Source organism: Oryzias latipes, chromosome 11, assembly GCF_053564925.1.
Source record: "Oryzias latipes strain Hd-rR chromosome 11, Olatipes_Hd-rR_3.1".
NCBI lineage: Eukaryota > Metazoa > Chordata > Actinopteri > Beloniformes > Adrianichthyidae > Oryzias > Oryzias latipes.
The window spans coordinates 17006718-17024521 of NC_136247.1; the positions used below are offsets into that span (position 1 = coordinate 17006718).

Here is a 17804-nt window from a genome sequence, read left to right on the forward strand (position 1 = left end):
GTTCTGCACCAACAGTCCCACCCACAACTTTGAGATTAACTTTTAATGAACGGCTGCTTCTCTGGGTTTTTTTTGTCTAAAAATGGCGCAATCATAATTTAAAAAATCACTGAGTAGATTTTTTTTTTTTTTTTTTTACAATAGATTCAAAGATAATCGGAGTGGGACTTGGTCTGCTCAAACCAATTCATTCAAACATATTTGTACGCAGATCAGAATAACGTTGAAACCTGGAAACCCCAGCACTTGTGTTAAAAACCAGGGTGACATCGTCTAAGTGACAGCTGACAGGTTTTCCTTCTTTTCAAGGGTTGTAAAATTATTGAGACTGCTAGGACTTTTGACTTTACCAGCTACAATGTAGTTCTTGATGAAATTGAGCCTCAGGCCTTCTCCCCCACACTGTTTTCATTCATCAGCTTAAACATATCTCTCATTTGAAGAAATACACTTGACCATTAAGTCCTAATGACTATCCATGGAATAATCTTCCACAGCAATTAGCTAAATGAGTTTCACTGTAAATCTCACAAATCCCTAATGCGGTGTAAATAATGACAGTTCCACCCAATAACATCTGGTCTTATTTAAAGTGACTTGTGGCAAAGCTATGCTTGTCTGGTCAGCTTTAGGAAGCATGCACTGACATTGGGCAAAGGTTTTTCTCTGCAAAAATAGGTCTGCGTTTGCATGGCTTTGGGATAGAGCCTGCAGTTTAGATATATGTCGGGTGAGATGCAGTGAATGGAGCAGAGTTTATCACCTTGATAAACCTGTGAAGAACAGTCCCAGCCTGTGCTCACTAAAGCAGAGCATGAACCTGTGTGCATTGGCTCCAGCTTTTACCTGTGCATCCACTAAATCAGGGGTGCTCATTACGTCGATCGCGATCGACCGGTCGATCTTCAAAGACATGAGGGTAGATCGCAGGCCAGCAAAGATAAACAACCACAAAACTAAAAGAGTACTCCTAAAAAATCTGCCAGTGAATCAAAATCCTCACAGAGAAATACGGGACTTGATTGACAAGTAGAACGGCCAATCGAACATCCTCTGATACATACGTCACTGTTTAAATACACTGAGCGCAAATTCAGTCATTAGAAAGTCGTTACTTGCCCCACGGCACATCAAGTTCCCGGCAGAAGACCACTCCGGACGACTGGAGTGTTTCGCCCCGTGAATCTCCTCCTGCTCCATAAACCCCCCCCCCCCTTTCCGTGGCACGCGCTCCTCACGATAGTCGCTACTTTCTGTTTTTGTAAAAAAACCTCATCTGCCTCATCTGTTAATACAAAAGGATCTTTGTGTACTCTTACTGTGTAGTTTTTTAATTATCAGTACATAAACAATGTAATGTATTAATTGTTCATAATACTATGTATAGTAAACAGTATTTTAATATCAAAATACCATATATACATATATTTATATACATATATATATATAGGTAGATCTTCGAGACATTGTCGTCTCAAAAGTAACTTACATGGCCAAAAAAGTTTGAGCACCCTTGCACTAAATGGATTGTTTTTTCGAGTATGAAAGACTGTTGTGGGGTGAAGGAACCAAACAAACAGACCTGCATCAGCCAAATACTTCATCAGTTAAAGTCACAAATTGAAAAGAGGAACAGAGTACCAGTAGTTTCAAATGATATGTGCACTTTGGATGGCAAAGTATACCACTGCCATCAAAAGGGCATTTGCATATGGTGATGATCCTAAAAAGCCCCAGTAAAATGTTAAAGGGGACTTTTATTGCTATAAAACAGTTCAAGCTACAATTTAGTCCAAAAATATGAGCACCAAAAAATGACTAAATGGTCGGCAGTTAAGGTGAACAAATTGTGCGTAGTAAGGGGGGCAAACATCAGTCCAGTCAAGCTTTTTAGGATGTCTTCAATACTAATCAAATTTTGGATTTTAGATAAAAGAGAAGCCAAAAATAGACATGCCTAGATGAAAAATGAGGGAATTAAGAGGTATGGACCACCTTGGTGTGCACTAACTTAGAAAAAAAAAAAAAGCTAACAAAGGGCAATGACGGGGTGTCTTAAAAAAAACACAAGTCGAAACCCCCCAAAAAATCAAGGTCAATGCAGGAAAACCTATGGAGTTTGGCCCAAAGAGAGTGGCAGTCTGATACCAGGAGGAGCTTTGCTCTTTTTGCCCGCAGCCTCTTTGCACTTTAATTTGGAAAGGGGAAGGGAGTACCAAGAAAAGGAAAAAGAAAAGGCTGCCAGTGCAATATCCTGAGGGATGTGACCTTTGCCTTTACTGTTGGTGGATGGCCACTGCCACTGTAATGTTTTTATCTACTATAAAATGCGTACTTTTGTATCTCTTACAGACTTTTCTCTCCTCAGAATTTTTTGCTCCAAACCTTCCTGGGTCAATATTTGTGTTCTTAAAATGATGCTCTTTATAAAAACTCACTTATGGTGAAACTCATAAGTGTGGCTGTTTTATTCACAGAACAACACCACAAATACATGAAACGATCATCGGATGCTACATGTGAGAGTTCTGCAGACCACTTAAGGAGTAAAATCAATGGTTTTAGATCTAGTCTTTTAAGTAAAAAAAGGTGTTGATTTTAATGAACCTATAGCATTATGGAGTGATATTTCTGCCACTATGTTGCACACAAAACTTTCTAAGTTGAACACAAAACTTTCCAAGTTTTTTGCTCAAAAAAATTTTTTTTGCTCAAAATTTTTTTTTTTTTTGCTTTCAAAAACGTTTTTTGGGTTTGCAAAACACATTATTTTACGTGCGTTGTGTCAAATCTCGCTTTTGTCTTATCTTTGATTTTGCTGACTACTTTGAGCGCGACTTAGCGTGATATGACTGCCACTGGCATCGCCAAAAAGAAATTCGCATGCGTTGTGTGTCATCTTACTTTTTTCGTATCTTTGCTAAGTTAAGTTTCGGTTTGACGTGACCAAGCTGCCATCAAACAGCTGCTGATTGGTCCAGATTCTAACCAGTCAAATCCCCATATGAATCTAACATGGTGTCTGCTGCCGAGGCTCAGAGGCTGAACCAGCTCTTTTTACCCTCATTTTTGGATGAACACGTTTTCACTTTTTAAATAATTCATACTTTATTTTTTTTAGCATTCGTTCATTTTTATGAAGTCAGATTTGTGAATTTATGGCTGAGGATCTCCTGAAACTGTATAGTTTATCTGCTGACATTACATCAACAGGTCTGTTTGATCTGTGAATCCTGCAGAGCAAAATATTAGTGAAAAGTGTGATTTTCTTTAAGGTCTGTTTGTTAAAACAAAACAATAAAAAATTTAAAGCACATTTATTTAATGCTGCACACGTGTTTGGGATCAGATGAACAGCAATAATAAGCAAAAGAATGATGGCTCACCACAGGAGACTCAATGCATTTATCAGAAGAAGCATTTTTAACTTTTATGTAAATTTTCACCAGTGTCTCATGTTTTAGAATTTGTGAGCGTTTGTCCAAAGTTTAAAAATATTAGTCATCAAAAATGCTATTTTCTCTTAATATTTCAACAATAATTTATTAAAATAAAACAAAAGTTCAGATACAAATCTTAAAAAGTTTAACTTCTTCCGGCTGGATGGAGTCGGAGCTCAGACGTTTTTTTTTCTTTTGCTGCAGACGTTTTAAACACGTTGGTCTCTACACAGACATGAATAAATACTAAACTCTGTTTTATTTTAGCTGCTTTGCTGCTCCTTCTGGGTTTTACTCTGAGACAAACGGGCCAGAGTGGTTGAAAACGGCAGAACCTCGTATGAACAGAACCGGTGTGGGTACCGGATGTTCTCGGGGTCCTTCAGGGTCCTTCGACCAATGATGACGTCACACTATTTGATTGGCTGTAAGTTGCCACGACCAATGAGTTAACGTCGCTAAGTTTTTTTTAAAACTTTATTGACAATTGCGGTATCATACATTAACAATGACATTAACGTTAACAACGAACAATAACGATGTAATCAATATTGCCTCGAAGATCAGTCACCATTGCCAAATATAACATATTGACATAGATAATAAACAAAAGAGGGGAAAAAAAGAAACAATGAACATAACACACAAATAAATAAAAACATAAGTAAAATAAAAGAAAGGAACATAGAAAAAATCTTAGTCTAATACTAGTTAAGTTAGGGGTACTCGTGAAGTTTGTATTTCTGAACAAAACTAAGCAGTTTCAAGCCATTGTTGTTTTTCATATAATGAAGCGATTGAAAGCAAAAACAGAGCTCTTTATTAAATGTTATAAAAGTGGTTTGGTCTTCAAAACTTGACCTCACCAAGATGGCGGTGCTCTCCTCCCATGAGGAACCACGGGATGTCTCCTCTAGTGATATAACTCATTGGAAGGACCCCGAAGGACCCCGAGAACATCCGGCAACCCGAGAACATCCGGTACCCACACCGACACAAAGTCCGAAGTCAATGTCTGCCTCGGAGTACCGTCAATATGAGACAGAGACACTTGATTGGTTAGAATCTGGACCAATCAGCAGCTGTTTGATGGCAGTTTGGTCACGTCAAACCGAAACTTAACTTAGCAAAGATAGGAAAAAAGTGAGATGACACACAACGCATGCGAATTTCTTTTTGGCGATGCCATTGGCAGTCATATCACGCTAAGTCGCGCTCAGCGAGATTTGACACAACGCACGTAAAAAAATGTGTTTTGCAAACGCAAACAACGTTTTTGAAAGCAAAAAAAAAAATTTGAGCAAAAAAAATTTTTTGAGCAAAAAACTTAGAAAGTTTTGTGTTCAACTTAAAAAGTTTTTTGTGCAACATGGTGGCAGAAATATCACTCCATATAGCATTGCATTTATCAGAGGAAACACTAGAAAGTTTTGTCCTGGTTGATGCTGCGGCACTTGGTCGGGTTTTCTCCCAGTTTAAATCCAACCACCTGCCTTTTAGACCAAATCCCCCCAGTAAAAACATTTTTTGACTTCTTTGAGTTGAGCTTTTAAATATTGCAAGTTACTCTCTTTCGATAGATGTCTTTTCCTGCTGCTTTTAAAACGACAGTAGTGAGGCCTCTTCTGAAGAAGAGTAATTTAGATCCATGCAACTATAATAATTAGTGACCGGTATCCAACTTACCATTTTTTAGTAAAATGATTGAAAATTCAGTTGTAATCCAAGTCAATGAGTTTTTAAATAAAATTAACTTCTTTGAAAAGTTTCAGTCTGGTTTTAGAACAACCACACAACATAGACAGCCCTTGTTAAATAGTAAATGATATTGTATTTCAACTGGACGGTCAGAAACTCTTAGTCCTGGTCTTACTGGATCTGAGTGCTGGATTTGACACAGTAGATCAAAATATTTTACTCAACAGGCTGAGAGGTTTGGGCATTTCTGGTGCTGTTCTGAAGTGGTTTTAATCCTATCTCGCAGACCGAAGATTTTATGTAAATACACATACTCCTCAAAGGTCTTTTTGATCAATGTATGCTGCTACTTGGGGATGTCATTAGGAGGCATAGCGTTTTTTTCACAGCTATGCTAATGATACACAACTATACATTCATGTGTCTCCTGATGACGAAGAGTTAGTCAACATACTCTTAAAATGCACTTTAGACATTAAGTCATGGATGGCAGAGAACTTCCTACAGTTAAACCAGGACAAAACAGAGGTTTTAGTGATCTGTTCTGAAGACAAGAAAGGGATTATTTTACACATTGGGTCTACATTGCATCATTTTGGTTAATCATTCTACGCGTTACCTTAGTGTGTGTTTATGTGTGTGTGTGTGGTGGTTGTTGTTGTTGTGGGAAATAAAAGAGGACAGTAGGCTAAACACATCTGAAACTGGATTTGACTCAAACCACTGAATGTTGTCACTGGCTGGAGGTTGGTAGTAAAAAAACGCTTGCACACATGTTTCCTATCGCGTTAATCTTATTTCTAATCTATAACTATTGTCATTGTATTAAATATAAAAAATAAGGGTTCAACTTTACATTTGCTTGAACGTTGTACTTGAACTCAAGTGAAAATGTGTTTCAGATTGCTCTCAGGGTCTCGGTGTCTGTGTATTCAGCGCGCAGTGCACATCTGCTGCTGCAGTGACATCATCAATGTGCGACTTTGTACTTCCTAAAAGAACCGACCTCAACATTGCCACGACTCATATTATGTAAGGGATAAAGCCCCTAGAGGCATTTGTTATCTTAAAATAACACGAAGGGTTGATCACATCGGAATGGAAACCGTAATAAGACGTTTGTACTAAAAAAATGTTTTTAAAGCTCAGAAACGTGTTCCTACTAATTTTAGTTCTTGTGTTTTGCTTTTTTCTTTATTGTTCGAGTTTGAAAAAAATGCCACTTGTTGCTGTAAAAGTAAAGGTTTGAATTAGATAGTCTTCATTAATTTTTTTTAGTTGTATTTTAAATTTGTACTGCACCAGGATGTCACAAATTTAATTTAAAATACCTAAAAATGAGGATTTATACAGCAATCATTAGATTGAATTAAAAAGAGATTAATTAGATGAGTTAATTACAGGTCAGGATTAATTAATCGCTCAAAAATGTAATTGCATGACAGCACTAATCAAAGGTATTCCTAATTCCTTTTTTCCTGCAAATGTTGCTTCCATGGGTTTCTGTACATGGAGAATGTTATTTGGTGATCAACAGTAAGCTGAATTTCAAGATAGTTACCCAGTGATAAGCTGAGCTAGACATTTGATTATTTGATATGGTTAAAAATATGTCCTAAAAAATTTTCTGTTTGAACAGCCGTTAACACATTTCATTTTCTTAAAACCAATAGTCATTTATTCAAAAGTGTATGTAAAATCCATTCTAGCATTACCATTTAAGATCTTTGAGGATTACTTAGTCATCTACCAGTTAGTTTAGTCTGACTTTGGTCATAGAAAGAAAAAAAACTCTTACTTTGAAAAGCTGCATTCACTTCTGTCTACAGGTTTTCCCCAAACAAGCCAAGAGTTAACATTTTACACAGAGCATTTAACTTCAGGCCCACATCGCCTGCCCTGTAGTTTATTTACATTTAGCTGTGCGCTAAGTTCACAGTAATGAGAAACTATAAAACTTGCCTGAATCAGATGCTTTTCTAGGTCCATACAATTACATAGCCATGCTAGCACAACTGATTTGGCAGCATGTGTAAGCAATGCTGCAAATGAATAAAAGCCAGAAATGCTAGGAGACTGCACCCAAAACTGGTAGCTCTGAATTATTCTGTTTGTGTAGAAACAAGTGTAAAACATTTAAATCAATGCAATGATCAGAGCAGATTAGGTACAAAAATGGAAAAATCTAAACTAATTCCCACCAGCTCATTTACAAAATGAGTTGCTCACCTTCAGTCGGACTGGTGAAAACTTTTTTAGGGATGTAGAGCTTATCCTCCGAGGTCCTGGCCCAGTCCTTCATTCCCCTCCGGCCTTTCATGGGGAAGTTGATATCACTGGATACTGCTGATACGGGCTCTCTCTGGATGGTTACCACTGAGCAAACAAGAGATACCGAAAAGCTGTTAATGTCTGGAGTGAAAACTCAAAGCAAGAAAGCACAACAGGGAGAAAAAGAGTTAGAACACGGAAAACAATAGATGCAAACCAGGAAATGGATGTCATAAACACTGATTAATTAGTGCCAAAAATTATTAGCATGCTATAATTTGACACAATTTCACTCACTGAGATTATTCGTCACCACCAGGAAACTTTGAAAAGGTTTTTGGGCTTCGCCAATGAGGTGAATGAAATCTTCTAAAATCCTCATCAGCAGAGCAGCACCGGGAGCGACCTGTAAAAGAGAAATTGAAAAGGAGTGAGCATGCTCATAATGAATTTAGAGCAGACTATGTCACAGCCTAGAGCATCTCAAATAGTATTTTAAGAATGTTGCAGGATTAAAGCCATGACCATGAGGCAGAACATTTGTTTTGTTAATCATTTCTTAAAACATTTTCTAAAGATCCAGGTGACAAATAAACAGAAGTCATCTTAAAGACCCACTCCAGGCATCTTTTAAACTATTGTGAAAGCTTTCCCAGTGGTCTTTTAATTGTACAGTTTTCGAAGACATATTTTCTGCAGACTGGCAGGAGGAAATTTGCCTCTGAGTTGTGGGCAGGATTCCCTTTTGCTGAGAGCTCTCTGTTCACATGCTTTCCTTCAAGCTTACATAACCCCTCACACCCCTATTAACATTACTGGTGCAAAAAAAATCGCAAGTAATATTGTAGCTATCCAGCCATTTAGAGTTTTGATCCAGATGCCAGCTTGGACGAGGAAAATGAAGAAGCACATGGATCTATTTGTCTGCAAGTGGATGCATCTGAATGGAAAGGAGGAGGGAACTTTTCTATGTAACCAATACGACCTTGTTTAAATGGCATTTTTGTCTACTCCTGATTCACAATCAAATACAATTTTTAGCTTAATTTTCTTGAAATATGTCCTCCATCATGAGAAAAATGCCACAAGAATGTGTTAAAAATATAAAAACCGCTATTTTCAGTGGAGTGGGTCTTTAAGGGATCCTAGGTATGTCATACACAAGAGCATAGAAGTCAACGATCCTCAAATTCATACTGCAGCTGTGAAAAAGTAGCTTTCATGTTAGCGGAAAGACCAAAAATCTCACACACCTGATGAGCGTCCTCCCATTTCTCTAGATTTTCTAAGTCCAACATGTGGCTGACAACCTGGAAGAATTTCTAAACACAAAAACAAAATGAAACGTCATAAGTCTCTAGTAAATGTCTGAGCCATAAACACTTTACTGCCTTGGTGTGTAATCAACAACATCTTCGGAAATTTTACATTAAACGTTTTCTGTGCTCACCTGCACATCGTCGGGAGCTGGGATGTAGGTTGCTCTTTTGAAGGTGTCCGTCACATTTCGCAGGATCTCCGTGGAGAAGAGAAGGTCGCCACTGTAGTAGCTCCTCCTCTGCAAAAGTTCCAGGAGACTCCGTACGATCTGAGACATGCCCTCCCCGGCCAGGGTCCTCTGACCCTTCGCGAGATGCTCTCGTAACTACAATGTGTCAAGAGGTAAAGAAATTACCAATGGGTAAAAGTTCTAGTCCTGCCAGAAACTTTTAAAAAAACATCAAAAATTATAAACCGGGGATGGGCAACTCCAGGCTTCAAGGGCCACTGTGTCTACATGACTGATTACCTTGATCAGGTGGGTTCAGCTAGTTAGAACAAGTCAGAATAGGATATGTTGGGGAACAAGCAGGAAAGCAGCCCTTGGTCCACACCCCTAAACTCTAAACACTTTACAGATTGCATACAGTCACTGGAAAATCCCTCAAGAAATCTTGAAATCTTCACATCAAAAACAAATAGCTTCATATTGGTGCAAGCGGTTAGACATTTACCTTTTTGTGAAGGACAAAATTAAAGCTATAGGACGGTAACCATTTCATGTTTTCCACACTAGAAGGTGCATTTAAAAGCCTTAATGTTCTTCAAAGAACGCCAGTGTCTTATAATCTGGAGATAGCTTTTATACAGATTCATTCTGGTACTGATGTCTTACCAATGTTGCTCTGTCAAAAGGTCTGTTTTTTTGTGTTTTATTTTCATTCATTCATTCATTTTCTTCCATTTGTCCCTTTCGGGGTCACGGGGCTGCTGGAGCCTATCCCGGCCACTTATGGGCGAAGGCAGGGGACACCCTGGACAGGTCGCCAGTCTGTCGCAGGGTCACACATATCACATGCACATCTATGGACATTTTGGAGTGACCAATGAAGCATGTTTTTGGTGGGAGGAAGCTGGAGTCCCCAGAGAAAACCCACGTGTGCACAGGGAGAACATGCAAACTCCACACAGAAAGATCCCCCATTGTTGTTCTGTTTCAGGTCCCCCTGCCGGGACTTGAACCAGGGTTCTTCTTGCTGTGAGGCAAGAGCGCTAACCACTGCTCCACAGTGCAGCCGTTTTTGTTGTTGTTGTTGTTGTTTTTCATGTGTTGCAAATAAGGTTGGATGTCATTGTTGATACACTAACGCGGCTAACGTCTAGCGGTGTGTCTTTTAATCCATTCATAACATGGCTGGGAGTCTGCGCAGCCACATTAATGATTGTTTTTAGCCGTAGCAGTCTATTCTATTTTTTTTTTTTTCAAATAACAGTCGGGTGTTTTTGTAAAATACGCAAACACGGCCAATATGTTGCGGTGTCAGGCTTTGTTTTTTTTACGTATTACTAACAAGGTTGGGAGTTAGCTTATAGTTCCAGTAACATTTGTCTTAGCGGCATCAGTCTGTTTTTTTGTTTTTGTTGGTTTGGAGTTGCAGGTATTGTGAATATGCTAACGTGTCAAATGTACGGTGGCCCAGAGGTGCAAGACATGTTTACATTTAAGATAAAGGAACAAATACTGAAACACAACAGTAAATCATGAAAAAAAACAGCAAATCACCGAAAAAAATTACAGAGTCCTGAAACACAAAAGCAAATCCAGGTGCAAGTTAACAAATACGGAATCACAAAAAGCAACTCCGTTACAAACGACCGAAGCCGTAAACACAACTACGAAAGTTTCCAGCCAGCAAGTGCAAAGCAGAGTGCAGCAGAGGATGAAGAAAAAATGAACGAAGGCGAGCAGCTGCTAACGATCATCGGATGCTACGTTTTGAAAATACACCATTCATTGATGTTGAACCTTATAATCCGATGCGCCCCACATGCTGAAAATGCTGTATTTGTAATGCAGCACTGCAGTCAAAGAGTAATGTTGACAACTTTTTCAGGTCTTTAAATAGAAGATTATGCATTACCTTGGCCATCACTCTTGCTTGGAAAAAAAAGCTGATCTGCTTATGAGGTTTTATCATCTACTGTACACATTTTCATTAAAAGATTCTGGAAATTAATAATAATCCTGGAACCCACGGGACACAATCCTGAAAACCAATATTGAATGGCCTTGACCTTCAATGCAGGAAGCCCTGATTTAAAACCAGGCGTAATTCTATTATGGAAATTACAGCATTGGCTGCAGCTTCCGAAGGCTATTGTCAGTGGATAGAGTCTGCTGCAGCGGCCAAAAAATAAAAAAGAAACATTAAAACAAAACACACACAAAAGGCCGGTCAATGTTTTGAAGCAAGAGTTTTTTTTAAATTGCTAATAGGTGTCTTTCGTTCTTTTATTTAATTGCATGTAAACAGCGTGTAGAAATGCATTTCTTGACTGACAAGGCAGTAAACATTTCTGTTGTTTGATGGGTCACAATTTCAACTTTATCAGGTTTTCTGTCGACAGTCATAGAAAACTACAGGTTAGTACATAAGTGATAGAGTAAGCCTATAGAAATGCTCCTATCAATGCAGATACTTTGGAACAGCATGTGCCGCCACCCAAGTTATATTTATTTTCCAGGAAAGGCAGTGTGTGATCTTGCAAGGCAATTCCAAGCAGTGCTGAAAGAAAAGCCTGCATGCGAATGTTAAATGTGGGCAGAAACGTAGAAGAAGGAGAGTTGAGTGACAGACAGAAAAAAACAGAAGATGGTACCAATCAGAGGAAATTAATTATAGAGTCCTGGTGTTAATGAAAGGCTGAAACAGAAGCTAAGAGTGCAATCAGCTCTGTCATGCATAATGCCTGACCCTTATCTCCTTCCACCATCAGAGTAGATGGGAAAGGTTGAAGTTCACGGAGCAGGAAAAGAGTCTCCCCGATGAACACACTCATTAGCTGTGTTCATTAATTGATAAGTGTAAGTGCAAAGCCGTGGAAAAGCTAATTACAGATAGTGGCAAACCATGAGTAAAGACATTATTCCGCCTCTATTTTGAGCAAACTTTAGGAAAAGAAAAAAAAGAACACTCATCAACACTTTAAAGAAAAATAGTTCAAAGTGAGGTTCATGGTGTAAATGTCGTGTTGGAATAACAGACAAACGAATGAAACTGAAGTCCTGCAAATTCTTTGATTAAAAGAAAGAAACTTACAGATAAATGTAAAAGTCTAAATTCAAGCGAGACGCATCTGGCGAAGCTCGGAGGACCCCAGAAAGCAACTCCGTTATTGTCCAGCATACAACGACGACTAGCAGATCCTAAAAAAAAACACAAAAAAGGTAAAAGAGACACAGATGTAGTTAAACAAATTCAATTATCTGCTTCTTTTTTCTACGAAAAGATGCAATATGAAGCATTGGTGCTCCTATTCTAAAATTTACGAAAGCTTTGTAAAAATATTGATGAATTATGTTTACACCTTTTGATTAAAATGCATTTGTAGATATTATTTCTGCGCAGATCTTCATCCTCTTTGTTAAATCCTAATTCATTCTATGCAGTGTTGCAGAAATGTCAGAGCCGACTGTTTACATAAAATCCTTTGTTTCATTACTCACCCATAAGGTGAAACGTGAGTAACAATGTAACATGGGTTTCTATGGTCTATTTATATTAGTATTTACCTAAATTTGAAATGTAATTACTTATTGATAACAGTAATTAAATTACAGTAATTGTAATGCATTACACCAACACTGCTTCTAATAGTTAGAAGAGATTTGGTTTAGTTTCCTAATTGATTTTATTTTAAAGGTTCTTTTTGACTTTTGTGTCTAATGTTTTACTTGGCTTGTGTCAGAAATGTAGACTTGCATGTTGCAAAGCAGTTTGTTTTTCGTAGAGAATATTGTGATCTTGGTTTAATATGATCCATGAACGACTTCACACCCGATTCGCAACGTAATCTAGAACATCGCTTATTTAACGAAAGAAAAAATTCCCCAAAATTCCCAAAAGTCCCATCTCCTACAGAAAAGTTCTAGTTTTGCTGCTTGACTCTCCCCATTACACATGTAAGAAATTAATGGAGACTGGCAAAATGAAGTTTGAAACTGTTTTTCTTTTTCACACAGTGAGTGACATACCAATTAACTGTCTAGTTTCTCGGTTAATTAAATAAAGCACTTTGAGTTCAAATCAACTGTAATTCTTTAAAATATAATTGAGTTCTTGGCAGGTGATCTGTTATGTGTGATTTGACTTTGAAACAGCTGGCAGCATGTGCAGAACCTCACATACTGAATGGTACCTCAGCGCCACATTTAGCCTCTGAGAGAGAAACGGGGAACTTCACAGCTGAACAATCTCCTCTGTTTTGTGTAAAATTGGATTGAATGAAGCAAAAACTTTAAATGTACTACAAGGACAAAGGACAGAAGATTAAACTTTAAGAGAAGTAAGTTTTCGGGAGGATTCTGATTTGCCTGACTAAATAACTGCAAAAATGGCCTGTTGGTTTCAAAAACTTGCACTGCGCAACAAGAAGTAGCCTAAAATAGGAAAAGAACAAAGGTATTGGTCCATTTTTACTTAAGAAGAAATCTTATTATAAAAAACTCAGAAAATTTGTTCTACCCAACCATTTAGAAAGAGAAAAAGAAGACAAAAAAGCTAACTTATTAATATACAGCTTAATAATATATATTTTTTCTAGTTTTAAGCCGGTGGCTTGTATTTTTTGAGTTTTTATATTTTAATTCTAGTTTATTTTGATGGACGTGACAAAAAACAAACAAAAAAAAAAGTATAATTCGCTTCGAACAAAATAACAATACCATCAAATAACAAGTTGACCCATCTTAATAAATCCTCATAAAATCCCAAACTAGCACTTATTCTTAAAACACAAATCTATTTTTTTGCTTCCAAATTAATGTTAATGAAAGCTAGTCTAACTTGTTGACATGTATTCAAATTTAAAATAACATCCTTGCAAATGAACCAAAACTTACAGTGAAATTTGTGGTTTTGGGGAGTTTTTCATTATCAAGAGTTTGGACAAAAAAAAATGCAATCATTTTGATAATAGTTTACTAATAATAATAGTTCCTAGATTCTAATAAGTTCTTAATAGGCACTAAATGAGGTAAAAAAATTACCAACAGTGTTGATTTTGATGAAAAGCTTAAAAAGGTGTGGAGTAAAGATGAGTCAAAACAATTAAAAACCTAGTAAAAAAATACAGTGTTTGTCCAAAAACAAGGTTTTAAATTGGGATGCCCAAACTTTGGAAAGAAGCCATTCGTTAAGGTAAAGATGAGTTAGGGTCAACCAATCAGCCTGCTTTTTTGAACTCCTATAATAACAATAAATGCAAATTAACAATTTATTAATTTTTATTTTTATTTCTACAATCTAATACTTATTATTTCTTCACATGAAACAGAAATACATGTAAATACGTTTTTGATTTTTAACCTAATTACTGGAAATATTTGATTTGAAGATTAGAAATAAAATAAAATAAAGAAAAGTTTGTCCCAAAAAATAAGAAAAGCAAAACTTTTTTTTTTTTCATATGAAATGTCAAATATTTTTCACAGTGAAATACTTACAGAAAAATATCACTACTAATTATCCTATTTGTTTTGCCCTTGAGTCTCTGAAGGTCAAGAAGCCACAGTTTGTTGCTACAGGTTTATAACAACTTATGACCTTATTTAGCCAATCACAATCAAGAAATCGTACACACAGTTCTTAGAAAGTGCTGAGGTTGCAATTTATTTATTTATTTTTTTAAAGACAGGAGCTTGCAAGTTTGAACATGGCTCGCTTGACCGGACTTTGGACATGCCTGTAGAGCTAAGACAAGTTAAAACAACTTAAAAACCTGGCAAAATATCTAGAATGTCTAAAAACAGGGTTTGAAAACTTTGCAAAGATCAAATAGTTTGTAGATTGCATAACAATTGATTATTGTCCCACAGCAAGAATTTGAATACTGGGATGATAAACAGACTTAGGACATCAAGTGACTAACCAGAGGTGTTTGTTGGACACTTATTGTAGACCGTTTCTCCAGCCGAGGCTCTTTTCCATGACATGGAGAGGAGGTGTTCATCTTTGCATATCTCATGAGGAGCTGTAGATGTGAAAAACACAAATTAAAACATGCTCCAGCCTTGCAGGGAAAAAAATCTTTTTTTTGCACAACCGCACACAACTCCTCGTTGAAGAGAAGAATAAATAAAGAAAGAAAAAAAAGACACTGAGGCACAAAAACACGATACAAATCTATGCTCTCCTGCAGTAGCTCCAATCCTTTTCCCTTGTTCAATTCTCAGTGCTCTCTGCCAGTGACATTGCCTCAGTGCAGTATCTCATTCCCTCTTCATCTCATCCCTTCTTTTTATTCATGCCCCCCCCCACCACCACCACCACCCTCCCTGTCTTTCCCTAACCCCTGATGAAAAAAACAGAGGAGTGCTCTGAAGATATTCCAAGGGGGGAGACGAGCGCTGGCAGAGGCAGATGCAGAGAGATGAAGAGGGACAGAGAGCAAAGAGCAAAAAACAGGGGATGAAAATACCATATGATGTTCTCCTGGAATCCTAACAGAAAATGCCTTTTGTCTTTTGGAAAAAAAAAAAAAAAGGTTTTTAGAGCCTTGGAAAAGCAAAGCCCTGGATGCTACGTTCAGATGTTCATCATTTGTAGGTCCTCATTGAAACTTCACTCAGCAAGGAAGAGAAAAAAGCCAGCAAGTTGATGCTTGACCATCTCATCCATGAGCAATTAGAAATCATCAGAAAAAACAAAAGGAAGGGGGAAACAGAGCAATAAAATATGGAACATAAAGCAGACAAGGGAAGTTCTGGGCTTTAACAGGGTGGGGAAAAAAATTGTTCACACGACAGGGACATGCAAAATTAATATGATGAATTCAAGACAAAAGGTAGACGAGGGAAAAGAAGAGGACTTTACTCCAAAAATCACGACAGGCGCCCTTAGCGATGGAGTACACTGTAGAGCGCTGCTTTCAGTTTGCAAGACAGAGATGATGCACATGAAAATGAGGCGCATACATTTAGGAATGCAGATTTCTACTTAAATAAAAAGATTAATGATGATATATTTAAAGTATAAATTAAAATTCAGCTTGATATAGTTATATTCTCTTTGATTCACTAACCGGGGCACTTCTTCTCATTACAAGACCGGACCTCCTCTGCTGAGCCGTCACACGGATAACCCTGTGGTCCGGTGTCCTCGCACATCCGAAAGCGCCGCTGCCACCCGGTGTCACACGTCTTGCTGCAGAGGCTCCAGTGGTTCCAGTTGCCCCAGTTACCTCCTGCCGAAAGAAATACATGAATATACAGTTGTTGCCTTTTAGCACACTGCTTCGATCATCTTTTGATTTATTTTAAAAGCGTTACGAGTTTTTATTTTATTTTTTAATGATAATGACATTTTTAGCCAAAAACAAATAAATCTGTGTTGTTGTTGTTGTTTTTTTGCCTCTGAGTTGTGGGTGGGAGTGTTGGCTAAACCTGCGCGTAAACCTGCCCCCTTCCCATTATCCGTCTGTTCACAAATTCTCCCACTAGCTTACAGCCACTCACAACCCCAAAATGCACAATGGTGTAACAAAAATCGTGAGCAACATTGAAACTATCCAGCCGTACAGTTTTGATCCAGATTCCAGCTCAGACGAAGAAAACAAAGACGTTTATGGATCATCAGAATGGAGCGGAGCGGGGAGCCTCTGGCCCACTGATTGTAGCTTCTACGTCACAATCTATTGTTTTGTCTTCTCCTGACTCACACCGATTAGAATAAAGGCATACTCAGAAATACAATTTTAATATCAATTTTCTTAGTTTATGTCCCCCATTATGAGAAAAAAAAGAGGACAACATGTTAAAAACACCAAAAACACAATTTTTATCACAGTGGGTCTTTAACACCATCATTTTATTTGTAATTATATCTTTTCTTAGTGTGGGTTGAAAGAGGAAGTCAACTTGAGCCCAATTTAGGTCGTGACTCATTAAAACCTCCCGGGTTCCTTTTTGAAAACAGACTTACCAAATTGGGTCCCAGAGCACAAAATTACTCATATGTGGACCATGAATCAGAGACAAGCCTGAGCATGCATTCAGAAACTACATTTGCTATCTTTGAATAATGGGGTTTTAGAGCATGTGAGGGTGAATCCTGAGGATTCATTTATATGCCTTACCGCTGCATGATGGGTTGGCGCATTCTCTGCTCTCCTGATGGGGACCCTTGCACTCCGCCCAGCCGTGCACCGATGCGCTGCAACGCCGTTGCCTCTGCTGGACGCCTGGGTTACAAGTCACGCTGCATCTCGACCAGGGCCCCCACTCCGACCACTGGCCTTCCACTTGACAGAGAATGAAGAAGAGGTGGATAAGAGAGGGACAGAGGGATTGTAAATATGCAGGGAATAAATGTAAATAGGAGAACGGTAGGAGAAAAAGTCCGCAGAAAACGTCACACACCAGGGAAGAAGGAAGAAAATCCATTTGACTGTATTTGTCCTTAAATGCTAACAACAAACACATCCCACGACATGAGTTCACAGACATAATAAATATTTCATCATGTTATGAAATAACTGCTTGTTTGAGAGTTCACACAGAGTACTTTCCCTTTTTCTCCACCCATAATGCACTTAGAGAAGTACAGCTTTTACTCAGGGTTGTGTTCAGCTCTGCTTAGTTTACACAGAAAGAAGGAAACAGCTCAACCAATAACGTAAAAAATTAATGTTTTTTTTTTAATCACTTTTAGTACGCATGTTTAGTTTTACAACTATGACCAAGAAAAAAAAATTAAAAAGACTCATCTATCCATCCATCCAATTTCCAAACTTGTTTAATTCCTCTCAGGCTGCATTCACACCACCCACAGCAACGCACGTTCAAGCAACCGCTTCCAATGAAAGGTGTATGTAAATGCAGGTTCGAGGCTTCCACATTCAAAACTCGTGTGTTTA

The 17804-nt window shown here is 37.9% G+C and overlaps 1 protein-coding gene across 19 annotated transcripts in view; it reads right to left on the minus strand.

Moving 5' to 3' along the window:
* Positions 1 to 17804, minus strand: part of adgrb2 (adhesion G protein-coupled receptor B2) — a 317335-nt gene that overhangs the window by 119087 nt on the left and 180444 nt on the right. For all 19 annotated transcript variants that reach the window (XM_078954906.1, XM_078954905.1, XM_078954908.1 and 16 more), the window contains 8 exons: positions 17025 to 17189; positions 15972 to 16133; positions 14820 to 14921; positions 11990 to 12096; positions 8860 to 9054; positions 8663 to 8731; positions 7707 to 7815; positions 7368 to 7514 (listed from right to left, as the gene is read on the minus strand). In XM_078954906.1, coding sequence (XP_078811032.1) covers positions 7368 to 7514; positions 7707 to 7815; positions 8663 to 8731; positions 8860 to 9054; positions 11990 to 12096; positions 14820 to 14921; positions 15972 to 16133; positions 17025 to 17189 — 1056 coding nt within the window. The remainder of the gene's footprint in view (positions 1 to 7367; positions 7515 to 7706; positions 7816 to 8662; positions 8732 to 8859; positions 9055 to 11989; positions 12097 to 14819; positions 14922 to 15971; positions 16134 to 17024; positions 17190 to 17804) is intronic.